Source organism: Alexandromys fortis, unplaced genomic scaffold (genome assembly GCF_014885135.2).
Source record: "Alexandromys fortis isolate MF-2015 unplaced genomic scaffold, M_Fortis_MF-2015_v1.1 scaffold_204, whole genome shotgun sequence".
Taxonomy (NCBI): Eukaryota; Metazoa; Chordata; class Mammalia; order Rodentia; family Cricetidae; genus Alexandromys; species Alexandromys fortis.
In genome coordinates, this window is record NW_026068116.1 from 633,659 (window position 1) to 659,236 (window position 25,578).

General features: G+C 41.8%; 1 protein-coding gene across 3 annotated transcripts in view; it reads left to right on the plus strand.

The window, feature by feature from the left end:
• Dpy19l1 (dpy-19 like C-mannosyltransferase 1) overlaps nt 1-25,578 on the plus strand; it is a 92,340-nt gene that overhangs the window by 12,105 nt on the left and 54,657 nt on the right. For 2 of the 3 annotated variants that reach the window (XM_050124892.1, XM_050124891.1), the window contains exons 2-6: nt 7,916-7,940; nt 8,544-8,631; nt 11,703-11,840; nt 14,941-15,061; nt 15,863-15,956. In XM_050124892.1, coding sequence (XP_049980849.1) covers nt 7,916-7,940; nt 8,544-8,631; nt 11,703-11,840; nt 14,941-15,061; nt 15,863-15,956 — 466 coding nt within the window. Of the gene's footprint in view, nt 1-2,754; nt 2,838-7,915; nt 7,941-8,543; nt 8,632-11,702; nt 11,841-14,940; nt 15,062-15,862; nt 15,957-25,578 lie in introns of those variants that run through there. The other variant, XM_050124893.1, reaches the window with a different exon arrangement.

Consider the following 25,578-nt stretch of genomic DNA (forward strand, 5'->3'; position numbering starts at 1 on the left):
GCAGGTTAAGATCCTCCCTGGTAAGCCAGCTCGTGGGCTACACAGAATATTAGAAATGGGTTAGAACAATATGTAAGAGCTAGCCAATAAGAAGCTGGAACTAGCCGGGCCAGGCAGTGTTTGAAAGAATACAGTTTCCGTGTAATTATTTCAGGCATAAGCTAGCCATGCGGGCGGCCGGGTGCCGGGGACGCAGCCCTACCGCTCCTATTTCAACAAGGGGTTTCTTTATCTTAACATTAGAATGGTTTATCAGGAAACAAGCTTGTTGAAAATTACTAAAGATTTATAATCTTTCTGCCCCCTCCTCCCTGTGAGCCCTGATGCTTCCATGAAAGAACTGTGCTGTAGATGTATGAGTTGGCGACGGGCCCCAGCCACATGGTCACTTGGTATCTGCATTTGATGAGCTGTGATTTTCTGTGGTGGTTTTCATCTGTTGCAAGGAAGCATTTTTTTGATAAGGGGTGAGGACCACTTTTACCTCTGGGTGAAAGAATAACTATATAGAATACAGTTAGGGATTATGTTGATACGGTAAATGATGGTTGTAGGTTCTCCTTCAGGATCCATGACTTTGCTAGCCCTGGGCAGTCGGCTAGATTTCTAGTACCAGAGGACTTGCTCTTGTTGCGTGGGGCTTAAGTCTAATAATTTGTTGTTTGCCACCAAGATATCTCTGCCACTATTGCATTTATGGCATCGATATTGTACCACACATGCCATAGCTGAATAAGACTATTGGTCACTTTCCTCTCTTGGAAGCTTGCACGGTTCCTTTGATATCATGAAAGCTAGTCCTAGGGGTAGGGGGCAGGCATCTCGGATCCTCCAGGTCTGTCAGTCCCTAACATCATATACATACAAGTTTCTTTATGTGGATCAAGAAGGCTGATCTATTTATTTAGGGGTGTTTGTGTGTGTGCTTGTGTGTTTGTACACATGCATGCCTACACGCCCGTGCTTGTCTTTGTATCTTCTCCTGTGTTGAAGAGACCTGTGTTCTACACTTTCCTTACTGGATTTATTATATTTCACAGTTGACTTCTGTGTGCTCAGAAGCACATTATTTGGTTATATATTTATTTGTTTTTTAAACAGTAAAATGCATTGTGTTTTGCCAGTGAACAGAACTTACTTTATGGAAATTGTCATTGTGGATACTGTTTGATTTTGAAATATTTGTGTTCACATTGTGTAAGGCTAAGACTTTTAAAGGAAGATAGAATTCATTACCTTTAAAACATGTCTGTGTAATCATGCATTGCTTACTCTAGTATTTGTACATAAATTCATATTTAAAATGTATGCAATCTGACTTTGTGTGTTTTTCTGTTTAGAATCCCAGTCATGTTGTCTGCAAATGGGACTCAAGGCTAGACCAGTGATGGCTTAGAAAATCTCAGAGTGTTTCTTCTTAGGGAAGGAAGAGGGAAGGAATTTTAATTCTTTTTTTTTTTTTAATTCTTATGTGTGGCCACCAAGTTTTAACAGTTACACTCAGTTACCTTTTGAATTTGTATTTTCATGTTCCCAATCCCTCTTTGTCACCACCCTCCCTCCAGGCCTCCACATCTTACCTGAATGAACTGTCACCTTGTTCTCGTCACTGGGTTTGCATCGTAGCTGTCCCACTTCTCAAAGTGTGGACTCTATGAGCCAACCGAGGGTTTGTTAGTAATGTATGGCTTTCAGTCCTGTTCCTGTTGAATCAAGAGCTTATAAGAGCTGGGCCCAACATTGCTGTGATCTGGCGATGTGCTCCTCCAGTGCATGGCTGTGCTCCAAGGCCACTCGTAATGTGAAGGCTGCCAGGGAGTTGGTGAGCCATCTGTGTCTTCTTCTGGCTCCATGAAATGTTGATGTTGGCTGGGAGGTGTGGTTTTGGCCTGAGACTGATCCACCTAACTGCCAGGTAGTAAATCACTGCTGGCCTCCAAGACATGTGGGACATAAGGGACCCGGAGCACTCACAGTAAACCTGCCCCGGCCTTTCTGTGACAGCCAGCCTTGATCAGTCTGTCACGGTCACGTGTTATTGTTTGAATGTGAAGTGTCTTCCATTAACTTACTGTTGAAATACTTCCTCCCCATCAGTGGTGCTGAGGAGATTGCTGAGGAGATGCATTTCTCTCAGGAGGTGGGTCTAGCTAGAGGAAAATGTGTCATTGAGGGATGGGCCTTGCGGTTCATAGCCCCAGCAGCGGCCCGTTCCAGTGGGCTATCTCTACCTCTAGATGGGTCCTGTAATTAGCTGCTTGAGGAGCTCACTGTCACTGTCGCACCTCCCCACTGTGAAGGGCATCACCCTAGACCATGCAGAAACATAAATGCTTCCTTCCTCAGGTTGCTTCTTGATACATTTAATCACAGTGGTGAGAAAAGGACTTAAATATGTATAAATTAGAAACTCCTAGACTCTTGGGCTAATAATGTAAATATGACTAGTTAATAAAACTAACTGGTTTTAGTTACTTAGCTTATTTATTTATTTATTTATTTGTTATTTAGTTTATTTAGTTATCTTATTTTAATAAAAATGTCTAGTTTTATCTAGTTATGGAGATTCAAATGCAATATGAGGGTTTGGACCACTATGAGTCTATACTGCTGTATAGACTGCTTTTCTCAGGCTTGTTTTCTATGTTAACCAGCTCAGCCCTTCCAACCCTCTTACGCCATGATGCATCCAGAGAATGAGGACCACGCTGTGCAGTGGGAGAATGTACAGCTCCTTCAAAGCCAAGCTGCTCCTCAGAAGGTGGCTGTCCTGAACGACTGCAGCTCTTCTACCTTTGATTGCTCCACACTTGTGTGACCCACTGCATAGGTCACAAGTGAGTCCTCGGAGATTGTCAGTGGATTGCCGTTATTTGTTCCATGCCCTCCGCACTGGGATGAGAATTCTTTTGTCGTGTTGGATCCAAGTCACATCTGACTTTATTGTATCTGTCTTCTGGCTGGCTGCTGTAAGTCCACACTGTTAGGTCTCAAACCCAGGACAAATGGCTAACTGAGGTACCTATTGACACATCAAGTCAATTCTGGCCCTCAGCCCTCCGCATCACAGAGTCATCCTGGCTAGCATTCCCTGTCTCCCACCCCAAACCTCTCCAGCCCTTGAGTGTCACCCAGTTTCTTTGATTCCTATCTAACCTAGGCCATTTTGGCTACTTGTCCTCTTGGTGCCTGGTTCCTCACTTGGTCTCTTGGTTTTCTTGTCCTCTTTCCCTCATCCGCCCAGCCTTTTCAATTGGCCTGGTTCAGTGTGGACTCTTCTGGATGCCTCTGGCTGTTTTCTCATGTATACAACAAAGCTTCCTCCTCAGCAGTACCTTGGGGCACTCATGCCCTCATTTCTCATTCATGCAACAAGCTATGTGCATGCCTTGACCCCACTTTCTAGGGTCCTCCTTTCATAAACTGTGTTTAAGAAGGTCACTGATGCGCCTTCTTAGATTTCTATCATTCGTAGTCTTCATTAGGTCTGCTTGAGTGCTTGGTTCACTTGATCTGGAGACTTAAGTCTTAGCCCTTGTAAAATTTACCCCAGAAGACCAGCTACTTGCTGATTGTTTTTGGAGTGCTGCTCTTGGTCTGTTGTCTCGGAATCATTCATAGCCCAAAAGTCCTGCTTGCCTTCATTTGGGTCCTAAGGAGTAGAAATGTTTTGTTAGCTTAGGACCCGGAAACTGGGTTTTGTTTTCAAGATACAACATCACACACACACACACACACACACACACACACACACACACACAAAGAGGAAGAGGGAGAGGTTTGACTTTGAAGGATAGATCTTGGTATTTTAGGAGGTGGTTGCTCAGTACAATCAGAGTGAAGGGTGTGTGGTGGGAATTGACTGGGAATAGTCAAGGGTATGTGTTATAGAATATTACTTTAACTATGTAAAGTATATTACATTTGTTTATGTTTTGGAATATTACTCTTACTAGGCCAAGATGTGTTAATTTGTTTATGCTATATTTGTTTAACCATGTAAAGATATATTATATTTGTTTATGCTGCTTTTGTTTAACTGTAAAGATATGTTGATGTTTCACCTTGCCTGCCTAAGGCATCTGATTGGTCAAGGCCAGCGTGGTCTATAAGAGCTAGTTCCAGGATAGGTTCCAAAGCCACAGAGAAACCCTGTCTTGAAAACCAAAAATAATAATAAAAAAAAAAGCTGAATGGCACCAGGCAGGCAATAGAGTGATAGGTGGGGCTGGCAGGCAAAGAGAATAAATAGGTAGAGAAGAGAACAACGAGAGGGATGGGAGAGGAACGAGAGGAAGAATGAGAGGGAGATGCCTGGGGCCAGCCAGTCAGCCAGTCACCAGTCAGTAAGATACGGAGTAAGGCATACAGAATGAAAGAAAGGTAAAAAGCTCTGAGGCAAAATATAGATGGGGAGAAACAGGTTAGTATAAGTTAAAACAGTTAGCAAGAAAAGAACATAAGATAAGGCTGAGTATTTGTAACAAATACCAAGACTCTATGTCATGACTTGGGAGCGGTTGGTGGCCCAAAAGAAAGCTTGCTAAAGTATGGGCCCATCATGGGAGCCATGTATGGAGGTCATGGAATTTGAAGGAGCAGGAGAGGTACTTAGATCTGCTCATGCAGAAACCGCTTCATTCCCCAGGATGCTTAATGGTGTAGCATATGGAGACTCTTTACAAATGACTTTAGCCTCTAGAGAAGCGAAGGCTTGGGAGTGGACCCTTAAACAGTAAGAAGTAGCTGGTATTAGAAATGGTGAATAAGTAACTTGTCAAGGTTGACTCAGAAACCTTGTCTAGATGGATGTAGGAAACACCTTTGACCTTGTAATGCCAGCTTGCCAGTTGAGGGTTAATGAGACCAGAATGTGTGAGCATGTTTTCATAAAACTGAACTGAACTATGTTGAAATTTGGATTTAGGACACATTTCTTCATGTGTATATTGTTGCAAGATATGCTCACCAAATGCTCACTAATGGGAAGGAGGGGACTCTTCTGTGTGGAAGGAGATCCAGATGCCTCTGGGGAAGACCTTCAGGGCCCAGCTTTTAATCTGTGGAGTGAGGATAAATGCAGGGTTGTTGTGGAGATCAAAAGTATGGAGAGGAGACCAGTAACTTTGGCTTTTGGCCTTTGAAACAGGCAGTCCTTATGTAACCTGGAATACAGGAGCTCCCCAGTGGATTGCTTCCTTTCTACTCCTGACCACTGGACCTGACCTGGGCAGGGCCAGTTGATTCCCTTCCCTAACTGCCTTGACACATACCTTGTCTCTGGGGGACCATTAGGACCTAAAGGAAGAACCCTCCCTAGACTCTTTTTTTTTTTTTAAATTATACATGCCCTTTATTTCTTACATATTTTGATTTAGGTAATTCACTATTGATGATACATGATAATTTTTTGACTTTTTCTTGTTTGAGAATTTCATGCATGAATATACTATGTTTTGATCAAATCCACCTCTCATTTTCCCTCTTTCCATTTTTCTCTGTCCCCCCGCCATCCAACTTTTCTTTTCATCTTCATGTGCTTTGTTTAAAAACTGCTTTCTCCGTTTTGCACTGCCTGTGTGGGTGTGCATTAGTGCAGGATGGTCTCTGGAGGATGGGCAGCCATGGCCCCGAAGAAGATAGTCTCTTTCCCACAGCAGGTAACAGTTGCTGGTAGCTCCACAGTTAGGAGTGCGACTCCATGAACTCCTTCCGCAGCCATGCTGGGATTTTGGTTGGCTGGATCTTGTTACTATCTTGTGTGTGCAGTTACAGCCTTTGAATCCTGTGGGCAGCAGCCTTGCCATGCCGGGAATACTGCATTGCTGCAGACATCTGCTGCCTCTGGCTGTCCAATGTCTCTTTGGCAATGATTCCTAACATTTGGAGGAAGGGGATGTATTAGAGACACTCTGTTTAGAGCTGACTGAACCATACCTAGCCTCTTCTCTGCATGTTGACCATTGTGGGTTTAGGCATCAATCATTATCTGCTGTAAAACGGAGCTTACTTGATGAGGGTTGGGAGATGTACTAATCTATGGGTATAGAGATAACTTAAGAGGCATTTTATTACTCTGCTCAGTTAGCAGAATGATAGTAATATGTTTCCCCCTAGGGCCTATGGCCTGGCTTACCACAGGTTGTTGGCCCAGTTGTTTGTCTTGTGTATCAGGCTTTAAATCTAATCAGAAAGTGATTGATTACTCCCCTAACATTTGTGCCACTCTTTCATTAGTTGTGTGTCTAGCCAGGGCAGTAATGATTGTAGCTTGCTTACAGGGTCACAGCTGGGTCAGACTGCTGAGTATGTAGTATGCATAGCACCTTCCAGCACCACTGAAGTTGCCGGGAGGAGGAAGCTTCCAGGGCAGTACCAGCTTGGTCTATCCATGCCCTGTGTATGACTCAGTATGTCTTTAGTGCTTGGGTCTTTCCATCAACAATATAACCAACTGTAGTGTAGTGTAGGATCTGTGGGACAGCACTGTGCAGCGGCTTGATAAGAGGTCGCTCATACCTAGCACATGCTGCCCGAGCTCCGTCCCATCGGTCCTTGGACTCTTGAGCTGTGGTTGGAATGTGGATCCATCATCCGGCAAGTTGCTTGGGCAGGAGACACTTGGTTGCCGAGAGCTCCAGTAGGATAAAATGTCCCACTGCTTGCTTCCCACACCTGTGGCTGGGCCAGCAAACTGAGGCAAACTCAGGGCAGGAGGATCCTGGCTGCCTTGCTCACAGATGTGGAGAAAATCCTGAAGCTGGGCTCTTAGCTAACTTCCAGGGAGTGAGTGGAGAAAAGGTTGCATATGGGTGTGTGTCTAACAAAAGGCTCAATTCAGCTCCTGTGCTACGAGGACAAGACTTGGGTTTAGTTCAGACCCTCCTGTCACACTTAGTTCTGCACAGTCATTTCGAATCACTTGCTCCCCAGCTGTACTGCTGCTAACAAGTCTTAGAGTAAATTCAGGAACTTTGTTCTAACTCCAGTCTGCAGGGGAGTTGGGCTCTGTCTTGGTTCGGGAGTCTAGCAGCAAGGAGAGACTTGGCTTTGTAATGTTTCACCTCCAGTCCCTGAGAATGAAGATACAGTGTAGCATAGAATCTGGCGAATCAGGAGTTAGTGTAATATCCCAGTGTCTGATTGAGCTTTGGTGTGGGCAGTGTGGACACTTCCCGCCAAACTGGAGGGCTTTCAAACCCAGCATGGTAGGCAGCGGGGTCCTCCACAATCGCCTTTCCTTGACCTTTGAATTTCTTTTTTAGTTGCAGATTTTTTTTTCTTTTAAAGAAAAATTCAGTTACTGAGAGAACACAAAAAAGGTCTACTTGTTTAAGTGGAAAGAAATAACCTAATAGATAACCCCCAATACACACACACACACACACACACACACACACACACACACACAGATCAAAGTGGAGCCCCCATACACACACAAACCAGAGTGGGCCTTCCTGTGAAAATTCAGTCACTAGGGGAGTTAAAAGGTGGTGATACTTTGTGTATTTATTTTCTTGTTATCCTGGCCCACCAGTCATGTGTTCTTTTTTTCTAAGGCACCCTTACCTACTGATCCTGTTTCCCTGGGTCTTTTGGTAGCTGTTTCCATCTTTTGGTCCTGTACAGTATCTTTCAATAATAGGGCCTCACATATCTTGCTGAGTGAGTAGATGAATGGAAACTGGGGTCACAGCCTCAGCCAGTCCGGTGGTGGTGGTGTGTAGGCTGTAGTGCTTCTTGTGAAGCCTCAGTAATCGCTCCTGACTCTCAGCCTGGGTCAGCCTTCCTACAGCCCCCCACCCCACCCCACCCCCCGCTCTGATTGTGCTTGATCTCATCTGAAGTGCTGATCTGTAAGGAGGAGGTGTTTGTGCTAAAATAGTAACTAATGTACCTTTCTTTCTTCTTTCAGCTTCCTTTGCAGCCCTGTTGCACTGGTAAGATCATTTTTTCTTTAGTGGTGTGTATTATGTAGATGTTTATAACTTAACAAAGCTACATCCCATGTATTTAAAAGAATCATTTCTGTATCATAAGGATGAATGTATCTTATATACCACAGTACTCTGAAAGACTAGTTTAATTGATAAATCGGGATCAGAATAATAAACTTTTTAAATAAAAATATCCATTATTAAAGAGGCTATATTTGATACTCCAATTTACTTAACATTAATATTGGGTGTATGTTCAGCGTTAGATTGATGTTTTTAATCTTCTGGATGGAACGATGTATGAATTTTGGGATCTAGGCAGTTTCTGAATGGTACCCGATGGCACATTCAGTGTGATCTATATTTTTATAGTATGTCACTTAAAATATTGTTATAGTTCATTTTAATGTTAAAATCTAATTGGAATGTGTTTTCTTATGGAGAGAAATTTTAGTAGACTTGTTAAAACCTGGTAGAAAACAAATACAAATACAATTGTTTTTCAGTTTTATTGCAAACTGTCTACAATCTATAGGACTTCCCTCTTTGCTTTTGGAGTAATCTTACAGCTTTACACTGTTGGCTTTGTTGTTTTAATGTTTCCAGGAGCCACATAACTCACCTCTTTGAAAATGATCGGCATTTTTCTCACCTCTCAACACTGGAAAGGGAGATGGCTTTCCGCACTGAAATGGTTAGTTTTTTGTGTGTATATTATTTCATTGTAATATTTAATTTTCAAACGTTTTAGGGTGAAAAGTTTCAGAAAGCCATGCCCAAGTAAAAGAAGTAGACGGTTCTCCTTACTCATTGTATCGTGTAGCATCAACGACAGACCACACAGTCGTCCATCCCTCCTTACCCATCTCTGTTTGAAGGAAGCTACACTTAGCTCTTGTGCGAGTACATTCAGGTTCCTCACAGGACTCTTCACTGTTAGTGGTTTCTTAGCACCATCAAATGTAAACTGGTCTGTGAGTGAGCCGATGGGCACTCCGCAGCTGATGATGGCCTTACTGTCTGCACTTGTGTTTACTGCTGTATTGCTGAATCTGATAATCTATAAATCCCTCTTTCTGTTTTGTTTTTTTGCCATTTATCTATTGAAGAACCAGAATATACACACACGCACACATGCACAAACACACACACATACACAGATGCACACATACACACACACATGTAGTAAACATGTGTATGTTCAGTAGAATTGACCACTGTGACTCATGTTCTCACCGTGTTCCTGTCTCCTGTGTTTTCTGAAAACTAATGGAAGATGTGGCTCCCTTTTTGTGAGGATTACGTTCAGTTGGTGGTTGACACGTTTTAGTGTCCTTGCCGAGTCCTTCCTAGAGCCCAGCCATCTCCGTAGTTCACTCTTTTTTTTTAAAATATTTATTTATTTATTCCTTGTGTATACAATATTCTTTCTGCGTGTATGCCTGAAGGCCAGAAGAGGGCACCAGACCTCATTACAGATGGTTGTGAGCCACCATGTGGTTGCTGGGAATTGAACTCAGGACCTTTGGAAGAGCAGGCAATGCTCTTAACCGCTGAACCATCTCTCCAGCCCCGCTCTTTTTATTAGAATAGACAAACTGACATTTTCTTGCACGGTTGACTTGTAACTCTGTAAAGACTTTTCCTACAGCGTGGCTTTAGTTTCTTTGTGAGGTTTACTTCGTAGGGGAAAGACAGGAAAATGATCAATTCTTTTATTTACCATGCTTTTTTTTTCCATAAAAATAATTTGATTGTCACATCTTCTAGTTAGAATCAGTAAACTGATTAGAATGTATTTTGTAAACTTTGGTGTCGGGAGCTGGCCATCCTCTTGCAGTTGGCCGTGCTGGCCCTCAGTGACCTCAGTAGTGTTTCCTTGGTGTCCAGGGATTCCTTATTTTGGGGTGCTGTACCATAGTTCCTATCCAGGCCTGGTAACAGCCAGTTTTCCAGGTAGAATCCAGACATTGTGTCGACACCAGGACCCCTGTGCTGCTAGTGCTCATTTCTACTACATGGGCCACTGCTTGACCTTTTTGGTGAGTAGAATTAGCAAACATTTATTTATTTATTTGTTTGTTTCCTGTTTATTTACAAAACAGTGAGTCATCAATTTATATTAAGATTTTCAAATTAAAATTTAGGATTTGATCTGTTTTACTTGATATTAAATTTGTTTTAATATGAGAATGTTAATTTCAAATTACTTATTTAATAGGATACAATGTCAAACTCATGACTAGAAATGTAATTATTAACAGAAACGCAGTGTTTTCTAGCAGACAGAATGACCAGGAGAATTATTTGGTATTCTCTTTCAATTTGCTAAATAGTTAATGCCTTTTCTTTACTTTTGTTCCTTAAATATTGAAGTTGTCTGTTTGTAATTATATGAAATGTTGTATGTTCTTAAAGTGAAGCTCCCAGGCCAGGGTAGATGCAGTGGTTCCGGGCACTGCTGCAACAGTGTCCATCCGGAGGGGATAGAAGCAGTGAGCATCTGTTTTCTGAGCTTCCTGCACGAGAGGAAGGAGCTGCACCAGGCAGGCTTCTTCCTGGGCTGCCTGGGGTTGCATGACTTGTTGTTGCTTCCCTCTTCAGCCTCTTTCATCCTTGTCTGTCTTCCGTGCCTTAAGGCTGTGTTCAGTATATAGAGTCACCTTGGTCTGCTTTGTCTTTGCTTCAACTTGATTATGTCATTATAGGTCCTATTTCCAGAGGAGATCGTAGTCCCCAGTGCGGGTCTCTACAGAGACCTTGTTAACATACTAAGTTAGTTTAAATGGAAGTTTAGGAAGAAGTGTGTGTGTGTGTGTGTGTGTGTGAACTAATGCAAGGCGCTGTGGGCAGTGGGGAATCACCTCCCTGTGTTCAGAGCCTGGCAGCTGTTCCTGCTCTGGTCAAGCTGTTAAGAAGGTGGCATTTGCACTCTGCCTGTCTGTGTCCCCTACACTTGCCTCTCAGACTCTTGCCTAAACTTCATGGACTGTCATGGGGGTTTTATTTTAATTTTATTTGTTTATATTGAGGGATGTCTCATGTATTCTTGGCTGCCTCACACTTTGTAGATGAGGATGTTCCTCCCGCCTTCTCTTCTCAAGCGCTGGACTCCCAGCGGTGGTTGTATCCAGAGTGGTGGGCTTCAAGCCTCCTGCATGCTGGGCAGGCACCCAGCCAGTGAGCTATATATTCAGCCCCGCCTCTTATTTTTTGTCTCATGTGTTTTTTCACTCTTATTGCAACCCTTTTCAAAATAGCATGCCAGACAAAATGTCCCTATTACCCTCAAAATACACCCCACCCCACCCCTTCCCCAGTGTCAGCTCATCTGTTGAGTTGCTGTGGGTGGGGACATGGTTTGTAAAATTATTGTTTATAGGAATGTGCATAATGTGCAGTCTTTTTAAATAACACATGGATTTTTGAATGTAAATGTGGAGGAGTAAGATTGATGCCATTTTATGTATTCAATAGACTTTTCATACATGGCATATGCTAAATTACATGTATACATATTTAAATTCGGAAGCTATTTCTGAAGCAATTTTTCCACATAATTATTTCAATTAAGATGAAATTCTTCTAAAATGCAACTTTTTTGGAACCTAAGAATTTCTTAGTAACCAGAAGCCTGTGAAATTATTGTAGCTATTACCTGCTTGAGTGCTCAGTTTTTCTAAACCAGTGTATTTTAAATATTTGTAATCTAAGAAGATGAATAACTGTCCCTTTGATTGTAACTGGAGCATATCCTTCTTTCAGGGGCTGTATTATTCTTACTTCAAGACTATAGTGGAAGCACCCTCATTTTTCAGTGGAGTGTGGATGATAATGAATGACAAGCTTACTGAATACCCCCTTGTTATTAATACATTAAAAAGGTTCAATCTTTATCCTGAGGTAAGTTGTTACTTTTCTCAGTTGTGATTTTTCATTTACGAAATTGCTTCTTAGAAATTAAATATGATTCTAACTCTTCAGTTCTGACTCACCATACTAAGCTTTACTTCACTTTTTAGTAGAAAATATGCACCATGGGGAAGGAGTTTATTGGAGGAATTTTGGATTTTGGGAGCTATAATAGTGATTGCTTTATTAGAAGGTGAGGGAACTGTCTGTGTTTGGTGAATTTTTGTCCTGTGTCTCTTCCCTCTGCCTTCATTTGACTTATTTCTTAAGCATTTTCTGGATCCTGGGCTAAGAAACAACTTGGTTTGTGAAATCAAGATGTCTTGCGAAGCCCACTTTTTCCTTTTACCTTCTTAACATGTGGTCCCATCAGGGCACCTGATGGCCGGGCCGTGTCTGTCTAGCTCTTTGCTCAGCAGCTGTTCTTAGTGGGTCTGCAGGTCTTTTTTTTTTTTTTTTTCCTACTGAGAGAATGTCTGTCACTTCTGGGTTAGTGACTTGATTGATTATTGAGTAATCAATAACTGCCCTCCAGAGTTCAGTGTTTTCCCACAAAGTACTGCTCTTGAGTATTTTCTGTGACTATATACAAGTAGATTTTACAAAAATGGGATTGCAGGGTGTGGGCAGTATTTTAAGTGTTCCTTTTGTCTTTGGGGGATATTCATAGCCAGCCTCTCTACCACGACCCTTCCATTGCGTCAGTTTTAGTGGCTGTATGCATGATCTACTATTGTCTCCTTTAGCCCAGTTTTTAACGGACATTTTAACTTTTCAGCTTCTGAATATTCTAAGCAAAGCTGCAGCAAATGTCCATGAATCTAAATCTTAATTATACACATCTTCCTTTGTTAGCTTCTACTGCTATGATAAACAAACTTAGGGAGGAAAGGATTTATGTGGTTATCTAATGGCCATAGTCCATTGAGAGAGCCAAAGTAGGAGACCATGGAAGAATGCTGCTTACTGGCTTGCTCTCATGACCTGCCCAGGTGTGGCACCACCCACACGGGCTGGGCCCTTACACATCAATCATTATATCAAGAAAATGCCCCAAAGACTTGCTGATGGGCTGGTCTTTTGGAGGTATTTTCTCAATTAAGAATCTTTCTTTCAAAATATGTCTAGGTTTGTGTCAAATTGACAGAAACCACCAGCAAAACATTTATTCTTTTTTTTTTGTTAAAAAAAACTGAATTTGTGGATATAGCCCTTCAGTTCAGCAGAATATGTATTGTAATGATTTGGGGGACATATTGCCCAAAGGCCTTCCACATAGGTTATACAGATCGAGTTCCTGCCAACAGCAGTTTTGGAAATGTTGATTTGGATCCTTGCTGATTTTGATAGACAAGGAAATTATAACTCCTTGATGTATTTTATTCATTCATGCATATGTATGCATTTCAGTGCTATATAGCTACTTATCTCTATTTTACAAAAGAATTCCTATTCATGCCTCTTTGTCTCTGTTTCTATTGGGTTTCTTAAAGATCCTTTTTTATACATAAGATGTTATTATGACAAACTAATAAATATTTTCTTTTTAGCTATAGATACTTTTCTATGCTTCATTTTATGCCCATGAATCTTTTAACTTATGAATTTTAAACATGCATGTAAAATATTTATTCTTTATAGTTATTTTTATATTTTTAACTTATTTGTAATTTGTGTTGAGGGTTTGTAGAATAAGAATTTTTTTACACACTGGTCTTCTGTGTAACTTAACACTGATGAGAGACCCATCTTCTTTCCACTGATTTCAAGTAGCTTTTTATATACAAACTTAGTGTACATATAGATGACTATCATGTTGACTGAGTTTTCTGTCCTGCCAGGTTCCCGCAGCCGTTAGGTCCCAAAGAAATCACACAGAGGTCTACATTAATTATAAACTAATTGGCCTAGTATCTCAGTCTTCTTATTAACTCTTATAACTTACATTAGTCCATAATTATTATCTGTGTTAGCCACGTGACTTGGCACCTTTTTCGGCGAGGCAGCCACATTTTGCGTCCTCTGCATTTGGGTCATGACTGTAGACTGAAACTTTCCTTTTCCCATAATTCTCATTGCCACGCCTCTACTTCCTGCCTGGCTACTGGCCAATCAGCATTTTATTAAAAACAATACAAGTGACAGGGTACAGACCATTGTCCCACAGCACCATCATTTTTGTCTGGATTTGATGGCCAGTTAGCCTTATTTGAGGTCCTGAAAGTGGACTTTGAACTGGAGATTTCCTTACAGCAAGGTATCAGAGGGTGCCCTTGGGTTCCCACCTCAGCCAGGTTGGAGCAGAAGGAGATATAAAAAGGGGTTGAGCTGCAATTGAGTCCCATCAAAAGCTCCAGTAAACCTCCTGGGATCTCTGGGCTGGGATAGCTTTATATGGTTAGGCTTCCTGTGGCAAAGGCCCAGGTATCACTTCTGCTGATGAGCCTGTTATGGGATGCTCGTGTGACCTTGAGTCCATTACTTTCTTCAGCCCAGAGCAATTCCTTAGAGTTGACAGCTGTCAGCTGCCAACCATCTGGGGAGCTGCTGGAGCTGGGAGTGCAGCTGCCTGGAAGGCAGATGAGCTGGTGTCCACCACCTCCACTCTTACATTGGTCCATTTTGCTGAGCTTCTGCCAGTGTCAGCCTGTTCGGTCGTTTCCATGATGGACCTGTAGAGTCGGTAGGACGCTCTCCTCTATTCGTTCTTTCACTTTTCCAGGACAATTTTAGCTGTTGAGACTTTTGGAAGGATTGTTTTATCTTTATGAACTAATTTGAGATGTGGATTTACATCTTGAAAAATCAGACACACACACACACGTCTTTTATGTTCCTTGGGTAGAATTTTATATTTTTCTAAAAATATAAATCTTGCAAATTTCTTATTTTAGTTTTTTTCCCTGTGCGTCACCAGTTGAAGACTTGTGTAGTGATGTCTGTGTGGGAGAGGTCGAGCCTCCTCTGTCTAGATATAGAGGGAGTCAAACAGCTGAGGCGTGAAAAGAAAGTTTGACAATTATGAAAATCTCTAAAACACATTTTAGTAATGAAAATTATTTCTTATGACGTATTTATTTTCTTTAAAAAGGTAATCTTAGCCAGCTGGTACCGGATTTATACCAAAATAATGGATTTGATTGGAATTCAAACCAAGATATGCTGGACAGTTACCCGAGGAGAAGGCCTCAGTCCAATTGAAAGCTGCGAGGGTGAGCTCCTTTGTCATGCTGCCCCTTGTCTGTCGGGACGTGATAGACTTTCACCTCAGTGTCTGCAAATAACAGCCCTGTTATGGTAACGCCTGGCTTCTTCAGACCACAGATTTGGGCAGGCTGCTGTGCTTCCATGGTGACAGGATTATCGCATGGCTGGAAGAAGTGGACTGAACCCGAAGCTTCTTTCGTCACATTTTGGCCTTGAGCAGGGTGGTTCAAGTGTCACCTAGGATGTGTTACATGCCACATTTCCATGGACTTTGTATTCTTTTTTTCAAGATAGGGTTTCTTTAGAGCCTGTCCTGGAACTAGTTTTTGTAGATCAGGCTGGCTTCAAACACTCAGAGATTCGCCTACCTCTGCCTCCTAGGTGCTGGGATTAAAGGCGTGAGCCACCACTGCCAGGCTAGACTTTGAGCTTTTTTTTATAGCAAGGTGCTTGCCACAAAGTTGCTATGCTCTTCCCAAGGTAGCTTCCTTCCAGCTGGTCTGCTGTGGCTGCTGAGGTGGCTTTCCAGAAGCAGTGGTGTTGCTCTTGCCTTACTCTACTGCAGGTCCAGCCCAAGTCCCTGCACCTCCTTAAAAGGTGTTTCAGCAGGTTTACAGCCCTGCTTTCAGACCAGCGTATCTGTAATACTGTTCTCATCACTAGTCTGCGTTCATGTCCTGTTTTCATATGGCAACCAAGGAAACCGTTTATCTGGCAAGCGTTTCACAGTAAGCACAGTTTAATGTGAATTGCTAGACTCATAACATAATTTGTGGCTAGAGCATATGTTTTGTTTATTTTTAAAGGATTGGGAGATCCTGCTTGCTTTTATGTTGCTGTAATTTTTATGTTAAATGGACTAATGATGGCATTATTCTTCATCTATGGCACATACTTAAGGTAAGAATATTTTAATATATATTTACAATGCATATCATAATAAAAAGTTTTTAGCTAATAATTATTGATAGCTTATTGCTCAATTTTAATAGTGTTTCTAAAATGTCTATTTATGGTTATAATAGGATTTCTTAGTTATCTGATCTTACTGTTGATATGGCAGTCACATTTCAGATAGTTTTAGAGACTTAAATAGAGTGGGCATATGTGGTCAGTGCTAGGATTCATAAACATGAGATATGTAATATGCATCATTTTCATAAATATTAGAAAGCATCACGATCAAATGATAAGAATGGCCTTTGCTTTGCTAGTGTTAAAGCAGGAGTGTACTCCGCACAGCTATTTACTGTCTGCCTGTCTTCACTGTCAGTGTTCCTGCACCTGAAATCATGGCAGTGTTTGAAGATCTGTGTTGCCTTTCCCTTTTATATTCATAACATATTACAATATGAGTCTCTGTTTATCTATTTCACTAGTGTGAGTACATGTGTGTGGAGCTTAGAGGAAAATGTTAGATTTCACTAGTGTGAGTGCATGTGTGTGGAGCATAGAGGAAAATGTTAGATTTCACTAGTGTGAGTGCATGTGTGTGGAGCGTAGAGGAAAATGTTAGATTTCACTAGTGTGAGTGCATGTGTGTGGAGCTTAGAGGAGAATGTTGGGTGTCATTTCTTAGGCACTGCCAAAATTTTGAGACTAGGTCTCTTGCTGTCCTGGAACTCCCCAAGTGGGCTAGGCTAGCTGACTTTCAAGCCCTGGGAATCCACCTGTCTCCTCCTCCATAGACTAAGATTACATGATAGGGTTCTGTGTAACTGAAGCTGAGACCTTAGATGCTCTGTAACCGGACAGGACATTTGCGTCAGCTTTCCATCACTGCAACAAACCAAAGTTTGCAGCAAAGACCTTTGTTTCTGTTCACAGCTCTAGAGGTTCCACCCATGGCAGAGTGGCTAGTTCATGCTTGCCACACAGAAAAGGCATGTGGAAATGGATTGTTCTTTATCATGTAAGCCTTACTAGAATTTACTACTGTAGGAAGGATTTTCCCAGTGACATCTGCTCTACATTGGTTCCCATTCTATCTGATCTTTACTGAAGACTATTTTCATTTTGAAGAAACCCATCTAATACCCTGTGTATAGGCTGTTTGTGGTGGGAAACTCACTTAGGCCTGCGGTGCCTCTAGGAGGCAGGTGAGCAGGGTCTTTCCATGAAGCTGAGGTTTAGATAACAGTAGGCAATTTTTCTAAGATTTCCTGAGTGCTCTTCGGTTGCCATGTTGGGATTTGAATGCAGACAGGACTTCAGAGTGTGCATGTTCTTTTTGCAGAAATTAAATCATCTGTAGCTTAATTTATTATTTATACATTCTCAGTAATAAAGGAAAAATAACTTTTTATTTCATTTTCAAGGAGAGTGGTACTTAATTTTTAAAAAGTTTTACCTAAAGTACTTCAAAGACAAATGCTACTTAGAAGTATCCCTACTTTCTGATCTCTCTCTCTCTCTCTCTCTCTCCCCCCCCCCCATAGTTCGTTTTCTAAAGTGTCCGCAGCCCCAGGACTTTGGCATTCTTATGTTAAGACTTGTGCGCACCCTTCTGTTTCCACTTGACTGTCCTCAGCTCTGCCACCTGTCAGCATCTCATCGTGCACTGTTTCCACACTACCATACAGGGAATTTTATAATCATTTGAGCAGTTTTTTCTCATTGGTTTCTTCTTCTTAGAGTCACTATATTGACTTTTAAACTACAAGAAAACTTGGAGGAAAAGGTGACATGCTGTCTGCCAGCAGTCATGACCCTCAACATGTGGGTCATGATATCGGAAAACGCACACTCCCCATGGTCTTAAAGACTGACATCCTGCTCAGTGGTAAAACTGCAGTTTTGAAGTAGCAGTGGCAATAAAATATGATTAGGGGTTCCTAAGACCATCGGAAATACGTATTTTCCAGTGGTCATTGCCTGCAGGTTAAGGACACTACGGTGTGCAGGGTTTCTGTGGCTTCACAGGTCTCTTGTGACTGTACCTGCTCTGGGTTTGCTCTCTTTGTCACCCAACACATGACTCCTTAGTTTTAGATGATATGGCAGTTTGTGTTTTGCCTCCATCTGTTTTAGGGATAGTTTCTCTCCTAATGCTTTTTAAGCCAAAATTAACCCAACATTGCTATTTTTGGGGTACTGGTTATAAATAGGAATATCTGTTTTAATACCCTCTGGGGCATTTTTATGGTTTTGTTTCTCATAGTCATTTGCATGACAAATATTAACTGGCACACAAACAGTGTACCTGTTAAGAACCTGATGCTGACGGATGCTTAGCTGGCACTAGAGTAATCACACATTGAGACTCACTGACTGACTAGAAAGATTTCAGATTTGGAGTTTCTTATTTTGGAACATTTGCATAAATGTATAATGTAGTACCTTGGAATGACATAAAAATTGGAATTCATTTTATAAGTAAGTTTATTAATTTGCTTTCCCTGGTTTTCCATCTTCTGATTAGACCTTCAGTTTTCAACTGAACTCTAAGTTCATATATTGTACTTTTATTTCAGCCCCCTCGCCCCATTCACCTCTTGTGTTTCTCTTCTGGAGCCCTTCTTCTGCCTTGGTCTAGATGGACCTTCTCTAGGCTGCCCACATGGCTGCTCCCTGGGCATCTATCCTGAACATTTCACTGTCTATCTTCACTTGGAATTCTGTAGTGGCCTCTTCCTTGTTTTCCTTTATTTTGGAGAATCACATTCTCAGGTAGTTCTAAAACATTAAGAAAACCTAGAGATCATTTTAAAATACATATATCTTGCAGATTTGAACACTTATTTTACTCTGTTGCTGTTTGTCTTGTTATAGAATTCTGTTCTTCATTAGACATTGAAGGCTTGTTTTGCTGTCTTCTAGGCCTCACTGTTGGTGAGACTGTTTCTGAGTAGGTGTGAACAATCATCTGTCTACTCACCCTGGATGAGGAACTGACAGACTATCATAAAGATACCCACAAAATGCAATGCGGTAAATCAGGGAGTGTTAATGTTGTTACTTACAGGAATATGGGTGAGGGGTACTTACAGGAACAGAATGAGTCAGAGATAGCAGTATCACCAAGCACAGGTGACAGCTCACAAAGCTAGGAACTTGGAGCACATTGTCCAGCCTGCAGGCAGCTCATCATGTTGGAGAGTAACCTGTCCAGGTAGCTCAGCTGGTCTGTGTTTCTAGGCAGCTTATCTGAACTGCCTTTTTGGGGGAGCTCAGCTTGTTTCTCAGCAGTTCTTACATTTATATATGTTTGGAGAGGCAGAGACCTGATAAATCTGATCAGTTTCAGGGACTTCCTGAAGTTCATCAGTTGTTTACTTTCTGGATTTAAAGAATTCCCCACAGGAGGAAGCTTCCTTCCAGGATGGAGGTCTTATCTTGCAGGAGATTGCCTCACAGCAGGGATACCTGCCATCAGTTCTTTCTGTTGCCTCTACCCCCCTCCTATGTCCCCCTTACATCTTCTTTTCTATCTTTATTGTTCAGAAAGTCTTACTGTAGCAGATGACACTTCATTCTGTCTGTGGGAGCTCTGAGCTCTGCATCTCAGACAAATGCTGTTTTCAGTTTGGATGAAGACTTTATCTAGTGGTATTATTTCAAAGATGACTTTCTTACTCATTGTTTGTCTATTTTTCTCAAAGTCCAATCATTTGGATATTAGAATTTTTAAATTGAATTTTAAGGGTTGTTTTTCCTCCCTGATTTTATCTATCATGCTTTCTGTTCTTAGTAAAACTTCAACTTTTTAAAGATTCTGGGTTTGAATTTTCTTCTCTCTCTGTCTCAGTCTTTGTCTGTCTGTCTATCTGTCTCTCCTTCTCTCTCTGTGTGTTCTGTTTCTTATGTCTAGTTACCCCTTGAGTTATAGTTTGTATTTTTACACTGAAAGTGACTCCAGAGTGTGGTTATTCATAGATTAACAGTTATATTTTAGAATTTGATAGTTTTTAGAACCTGAAAAGATGACGTTTTATAAGGGAGTCAGACTTTGAGATTAATCTCATGAGTAATCATGACTACAGAGTCAAAGCTCTCTGTAGAGGAGATTCAGACTCCTTTTGTCTGTAGCTTTTCCCTTATTGGCACAGTAGCCTCTACATTAGAGAGATAGGGGAAAGAAGGAACTTTTGCATTTTTGACCATTTCCTCCTGAATGTTCTGTTAACTTGGCCTGTGGAAGTGATACCTACATGCTGCAGCCCACTACAGGGAACAATGACACATGAGGGCTGAGTGGCTGCACACTGGCACCAGAGCTCTCCTGTTCCTCTTTTGCCTTCATGTCTTGTGCTGAGCTAGCTTAGTGAGAACTGACAGTCTTTTTTCATCCATTTCTGTTCATGTCCATTTCATATCTGCTGACCAGGGTCCCCTTGGCCACTCTGATCTGTCCCTGATGCTTTCCTCCTCTTAGGGAGTAGTCATCTTCCTTCTGTCTGCTCAACTCTCCATTGCGTCTTCGCTTTTGTAGACAGAATTAGTCATCAGAAAGATGCCTTTTCTTTGGGATGTGAGTTCTGCCAGTCATAGCACAGTGTGCGCATCTTGTGCCCTTCTGTCATCTTCCTCTGCCACTGAAGGGCAGAGCAACTCTCTTGGGAGCAGAGAAACTTTTAAAAGGTGGTTTTATTTCTAGATGTGTTATGGAAGGCCCAAGGGCCCAAATAAACCATCCATATGTTGTCCCCCCATTTGATTTGCCTGTGTCCCCCTTTGTCTCTGAAATGAATTGCAATCTCCCACGACCCCAGGTATGGATCAAAACTCTTCTTTTATGGCCCTGTGATAGAAGAAAATACTTCTTTTATTATCTGTTTCTTATTTTTCCACCAATTCTTACCTATTTTAAGGAAAACTTAAATTTCTCATGAGAATATGTTTATACCCATCTTGCTTCCACAGTTTTATGTGATAATTTCTAATTCTTACCTTACCTTCAAGCAGGCATTTCTAGCTTTTCCAGGCAGGACTTGGTAAAATGTGTCTTAAATAGGTTATGTATCATATCGTCTGAAACTTGGCCAGTTACATACTTTTCTGAATGTTCTAGTAACTTGGCCTGCTGTCACATCTTTAAACCAACCCATTTGGTTTAGCAGTTGTATATGAATATTTAAAGATACTACTGCTCTTTGGTATGCATAAGACGGTGAGTGCTGTTGTTAGAAAACACTAGCATTTTTTTTTTCAAATCCTTTCCTTTGTATGTCTTCACTGCCTTAGCAAATGACACTTTTTCACACTGAAGAGCACACCTGACTTCTGGGACAATCCAGGTGGACCTAGTGTAATATTATATGGTGCAACGTGAGACTGCGAATCCCGTGGCTGGGGACAAACACACCAGCAGGCAGAACTTACATGGGAAGTTTTTTGCGAAGGGAGGGGAGAGAGGGGAGAGGGGAGAGAGAAGAGGGAAAGAGAGAGAAACAGAGAGACAGAGACAGAGATAGACAGAGACAGAGATAGAGACACACCTGCTACCTCAGAGAAACTCCTCCACAGAAAGAAGAGAGCAGGAGTAGGCGGGGGGGGGGGTACTGCCTGCCATGTGTGCATGGGTGGCCACTTTGCCTCTGCCAGCTCCCCAAGGGGCGGGGCTGGGTTTGCATTTGCCTGGGTGATCACACCAGGGATCCTGTTCCTTTCATCAGCATCCCAGTTCCTCACTTTCCCTGTGCATCACGTCACTCCAGTCACTCCAGCACCAGAGCCTCAGTTCACCCGTCACCCAGCTCCTCCATCGACCTTGCCCCTCGCCACATTGTTCTGCATACTGCAGTTTGTGTGGTCATTTCCCTTGACATGGTAGCTGGACCACAGATCTCAGGTCAGGAAGAAGAGGGAAGGGGTCTGGAGGTGGAGCAGGGGCCAAATCTCGCTCTCATGTTTGGATTGGAAGTTGAGAGAGAAGTAGAACAGCAGTGAAGTGTTGTGTGGACAGTGGCGGCTACAGTTGACTATGCTGAGCTGTATGGACGGTGGTGGCCTGAGGCAGTTCACAATGTTTAGAGAAAGGAGACAGGCATGGGAGAAGGAGATCTTGAGCAAAAGAGGATGGCAGGCTGGTCTAGTGTGTGTGCTTGCTATGAGGGAAGTGTGTGGACCGTGGAGCTGGGGAGAGTCTTCAGGGAAACAAATACACAAAGACATTGCCGTTCTAGTGGCATCAGGAGAAAGCCCCTGGGAAGAGGCTGTGAGGCAGAGAGGTGGAGTACTCTGGTTAGCGGCTGTGGAATGCACAGTGGGGAGGCCTGTATGAGTTCAGAGACTCCTGACTACAAGCTGTGACAATGAATTGCCCTCTATGTCTGGGCAAGATTAAGGACAACAGTGACATGTTCTACAGCAAGTTTGCAAAGCCTGTGACTACCAAGAGCCTTTTGAATCTGTGCTGTTTGTGTTTGTTCATCCTCAGGTGCCATCTGTGAGTCTGCCATGGGCAAGGCTGTTCTAGTACTAAGTACATTTACCAGGGGAGAGGGAGGTTTGTTTAGGTGCCAGCAGACAGTTAAATTAAAGGCGTTAGCTAGTTGTTATGTAAGCACAGGGCCAAGCCGGGACATTCATTGTTTTAACATACTTAGTTGTTGTTTCCTTCCCTTGTTTTTTCTTCTAAAGACATTATTATTGCGCACATGTGTGTGCGTGACATAGATGTCTGGGCCTGGGCCTTGCTGCCTGGGTGGAAGAAACCATGAGTTGTTTCTGTGCTTCCTCCTTTGTGTACGTTCAGGGGCCTGTGCCTGGATTACCTGGCTTGAGTGGCTAGAGCATTCACCCATGGAGCCCTCTCACCGTCTTCTCTTTCTGTATTGCACCATTCAGTCCCACAGCTGTAGGGAGCAGGTCCTCAACTCTGAGCCAGGCCCGTCCTGTGGATTCTTCACTAGGCCAGCAAAGTGTCAGAGCCTTCGTCCCCAAACTTGAGACTGAAAATTCTCCATTCAACTTTCACAGTTTTCTCTTTCTCATTTATTAAGCATTTACATAGGAAAACTCTTTTCTTTTCTTTTATCTTTTTTAAAATTTATATTTATTTATTTATTAAAGATTTCTATCTCTTCCCCACCACCGCCTCCCAATTCCCTCCCCCTCCCCCAATCAAGTCCCCCTCCCTCACCAGCCCAAAGAGCAATCAGGGTTCCCTGCCCTGTGGGAAGTCCAAGGACCACCTTACTAGACCTGGATGGAGGAAAACTCATTTCAAGTGTTATTTACTATAGTCTAAAAAACCCTGATGTGCTTTTTCCTCTTCAAATGTTATATTTTATGTTCCATCCTCTTCCTCTGTACTACTGCAGTTTCTGATTAACAAAACCCATTAAATTCTGATAATTGATTCCAATTGTTACAATTAAAGAGTAAGAACTATTATACAATTGCTAAATTTCAGAGCTAGGAAGAATTTTTAAATTTTAAGCGTTAATGCCCCTCCTTAATTTTCTAAGATCATCAAGGCTCAAAGGGTAAATAAAGAGACTAGGTAGATGTCAGTTGGTAAGATGCCAGCTTACCTGGAATGCTGACCTGATTCAGATCGCTGGTGGCCATGTAAAGGCCAAGCAATCAGGTAGTGCAGAGGCACCCGTGTGATCCCCAGTGCTGGGGAGGCAGGTAGAGGATGCTCCAGGGTCACTGAGAGTCAGAAGAAAATACCCACTGTTGACCGCTGACAGCCATATGCATTTGTACACATGAGGACACACACTGTAAGTCTATATAGGCATATGCATATGCATAGACCCCATTCATAACAAGACGAATGAAGTCTGTGAGTGCCTGTGGCAAATGTTCAGGAGCTTAGCATGGTTTATAAATTCACACAGTAGTGGCTTTCCTGCTTCCTAACAGTTGGTGATATTATACTGAAGAGTTTTTATATTACTAATGAAAACTGAAATATCAACTATAATGAAGAGTAATTTAAACAGCTTTAAATATTCTGATTGTAATGCCATTTCTATTTATCAAAATAAACTTTTCGTGGCAGTCTCTAGGATCAGAATGGTAGCTTAGTGTTAGGGACACAATTTTGAGTTTCTGCAAGTCACATCATTAAACCATGTTTTCGACTCAGACTATCACTTATAGACAAGCTAGCTGTACTCTGCCTCCGAGCGTTGGAAGTTACAAAGTGGATCAGAACGCCTGTCTCCCTGGGTAGCTAGACACAGAGACAGGTGGTGCCAGACTGGACCCTGTGCCGTTCGTGTCCTTTGGAGACTGTCTAGTCACGGAGCCTCACAGGCCGGTGGTGGCTGAGTGAGCAGGGCAGCTAAGGCCGCTCCAGCCCGGGATTCGCTCAGCTTTGCACTCCTTCCTTGTGCTCTTCCAGCTTTCCAGCGACCTCTACTCTTCTTTAAGGAAAACTAAAGTCAGAAAAGTTTAGTTTGGGTTCTATTTTGCTCAAGGGAAGTCTTAAAAAAAGGAATTTTATATTAAGGTCTTAATTTTTTTTTGTCTTATGTTTTTGACTATAATCAGAGAATGAGTTGTCTCTAGGCTCATTGCTCTAGGGACGTAAGAAATAACACATTCTTTGTTTAGTCAGAATGCTGTATATTTTTATAAAATTGAGCATTTTGACTATCTACTTCAAATCTCTGGCATGTGTTCCTTGGCTTATGTGACCTGTCACAATTCTGAAAGTGTGAAAACAACCACCATGGCTTGATTTCCACACATTCTCTGTATTTATAGGAGGATTAACATTAGTACCTGACTATTATATTGTTGGCTTATAAAATTTTCTTTGAAGTAATATAATTAGAATTGAATAAATGGGGAGTGACATATTCACTGATGGATCAGGCAGAATAAGTACTGCACACACATACACATACATTCACACATATACATACATATATATAACATATATGTATATATACATGTGTATTTACATATGCATGTGTATTTATATGCACTTGGCTTACTGAATTTACATACTGAATTGTGATGATGCCGAATTTACTGAATTACTGGCACTCAATTTGTGTATAACTTGTTATGGACTGTTTTATAATAAATGTATATATGTATATGTGTATATACTATGGACTGCTTTATATGTGTGTATGTGTGTATATATATCACAAGTTGTAAGTAAATTCAGTGCCATTTTGATGACAAACAACATTTCTTTGAAAAGGGGCCTGTTAGATTGTTTTATGTACAGAGAATCACCTAAATCAGTCTCTGTGTGGCTGTAGCTGGGAACTTTCCTAAGATGTATTAAAATAACCAGAATTTTACAGGATGGAAATGGTGCCATGTGATAGAAAAGGACTGCAGAATTAAATCAGTTAACTAGACTGGAAAAGATTCAAGCATTGTATGAAATTACTGTATGAGAAAGGCTGGGTTGCATTTCTCTGAGACAGGGAGTTTTACTTGCTTGGTGTTTTAGCATGAGTGGTGATTTTAAAGAGGAGAGATTAGAGCTCTCCGGATGAAAGATCTAAATGGAAGTGCATGGTACTAGAAGAAATTTTAGGTGGCTATCTATGAAATTTTGAAATTGGAAAAACCTTCCCAGACTAGGCATGCAATAGAGAAGAAA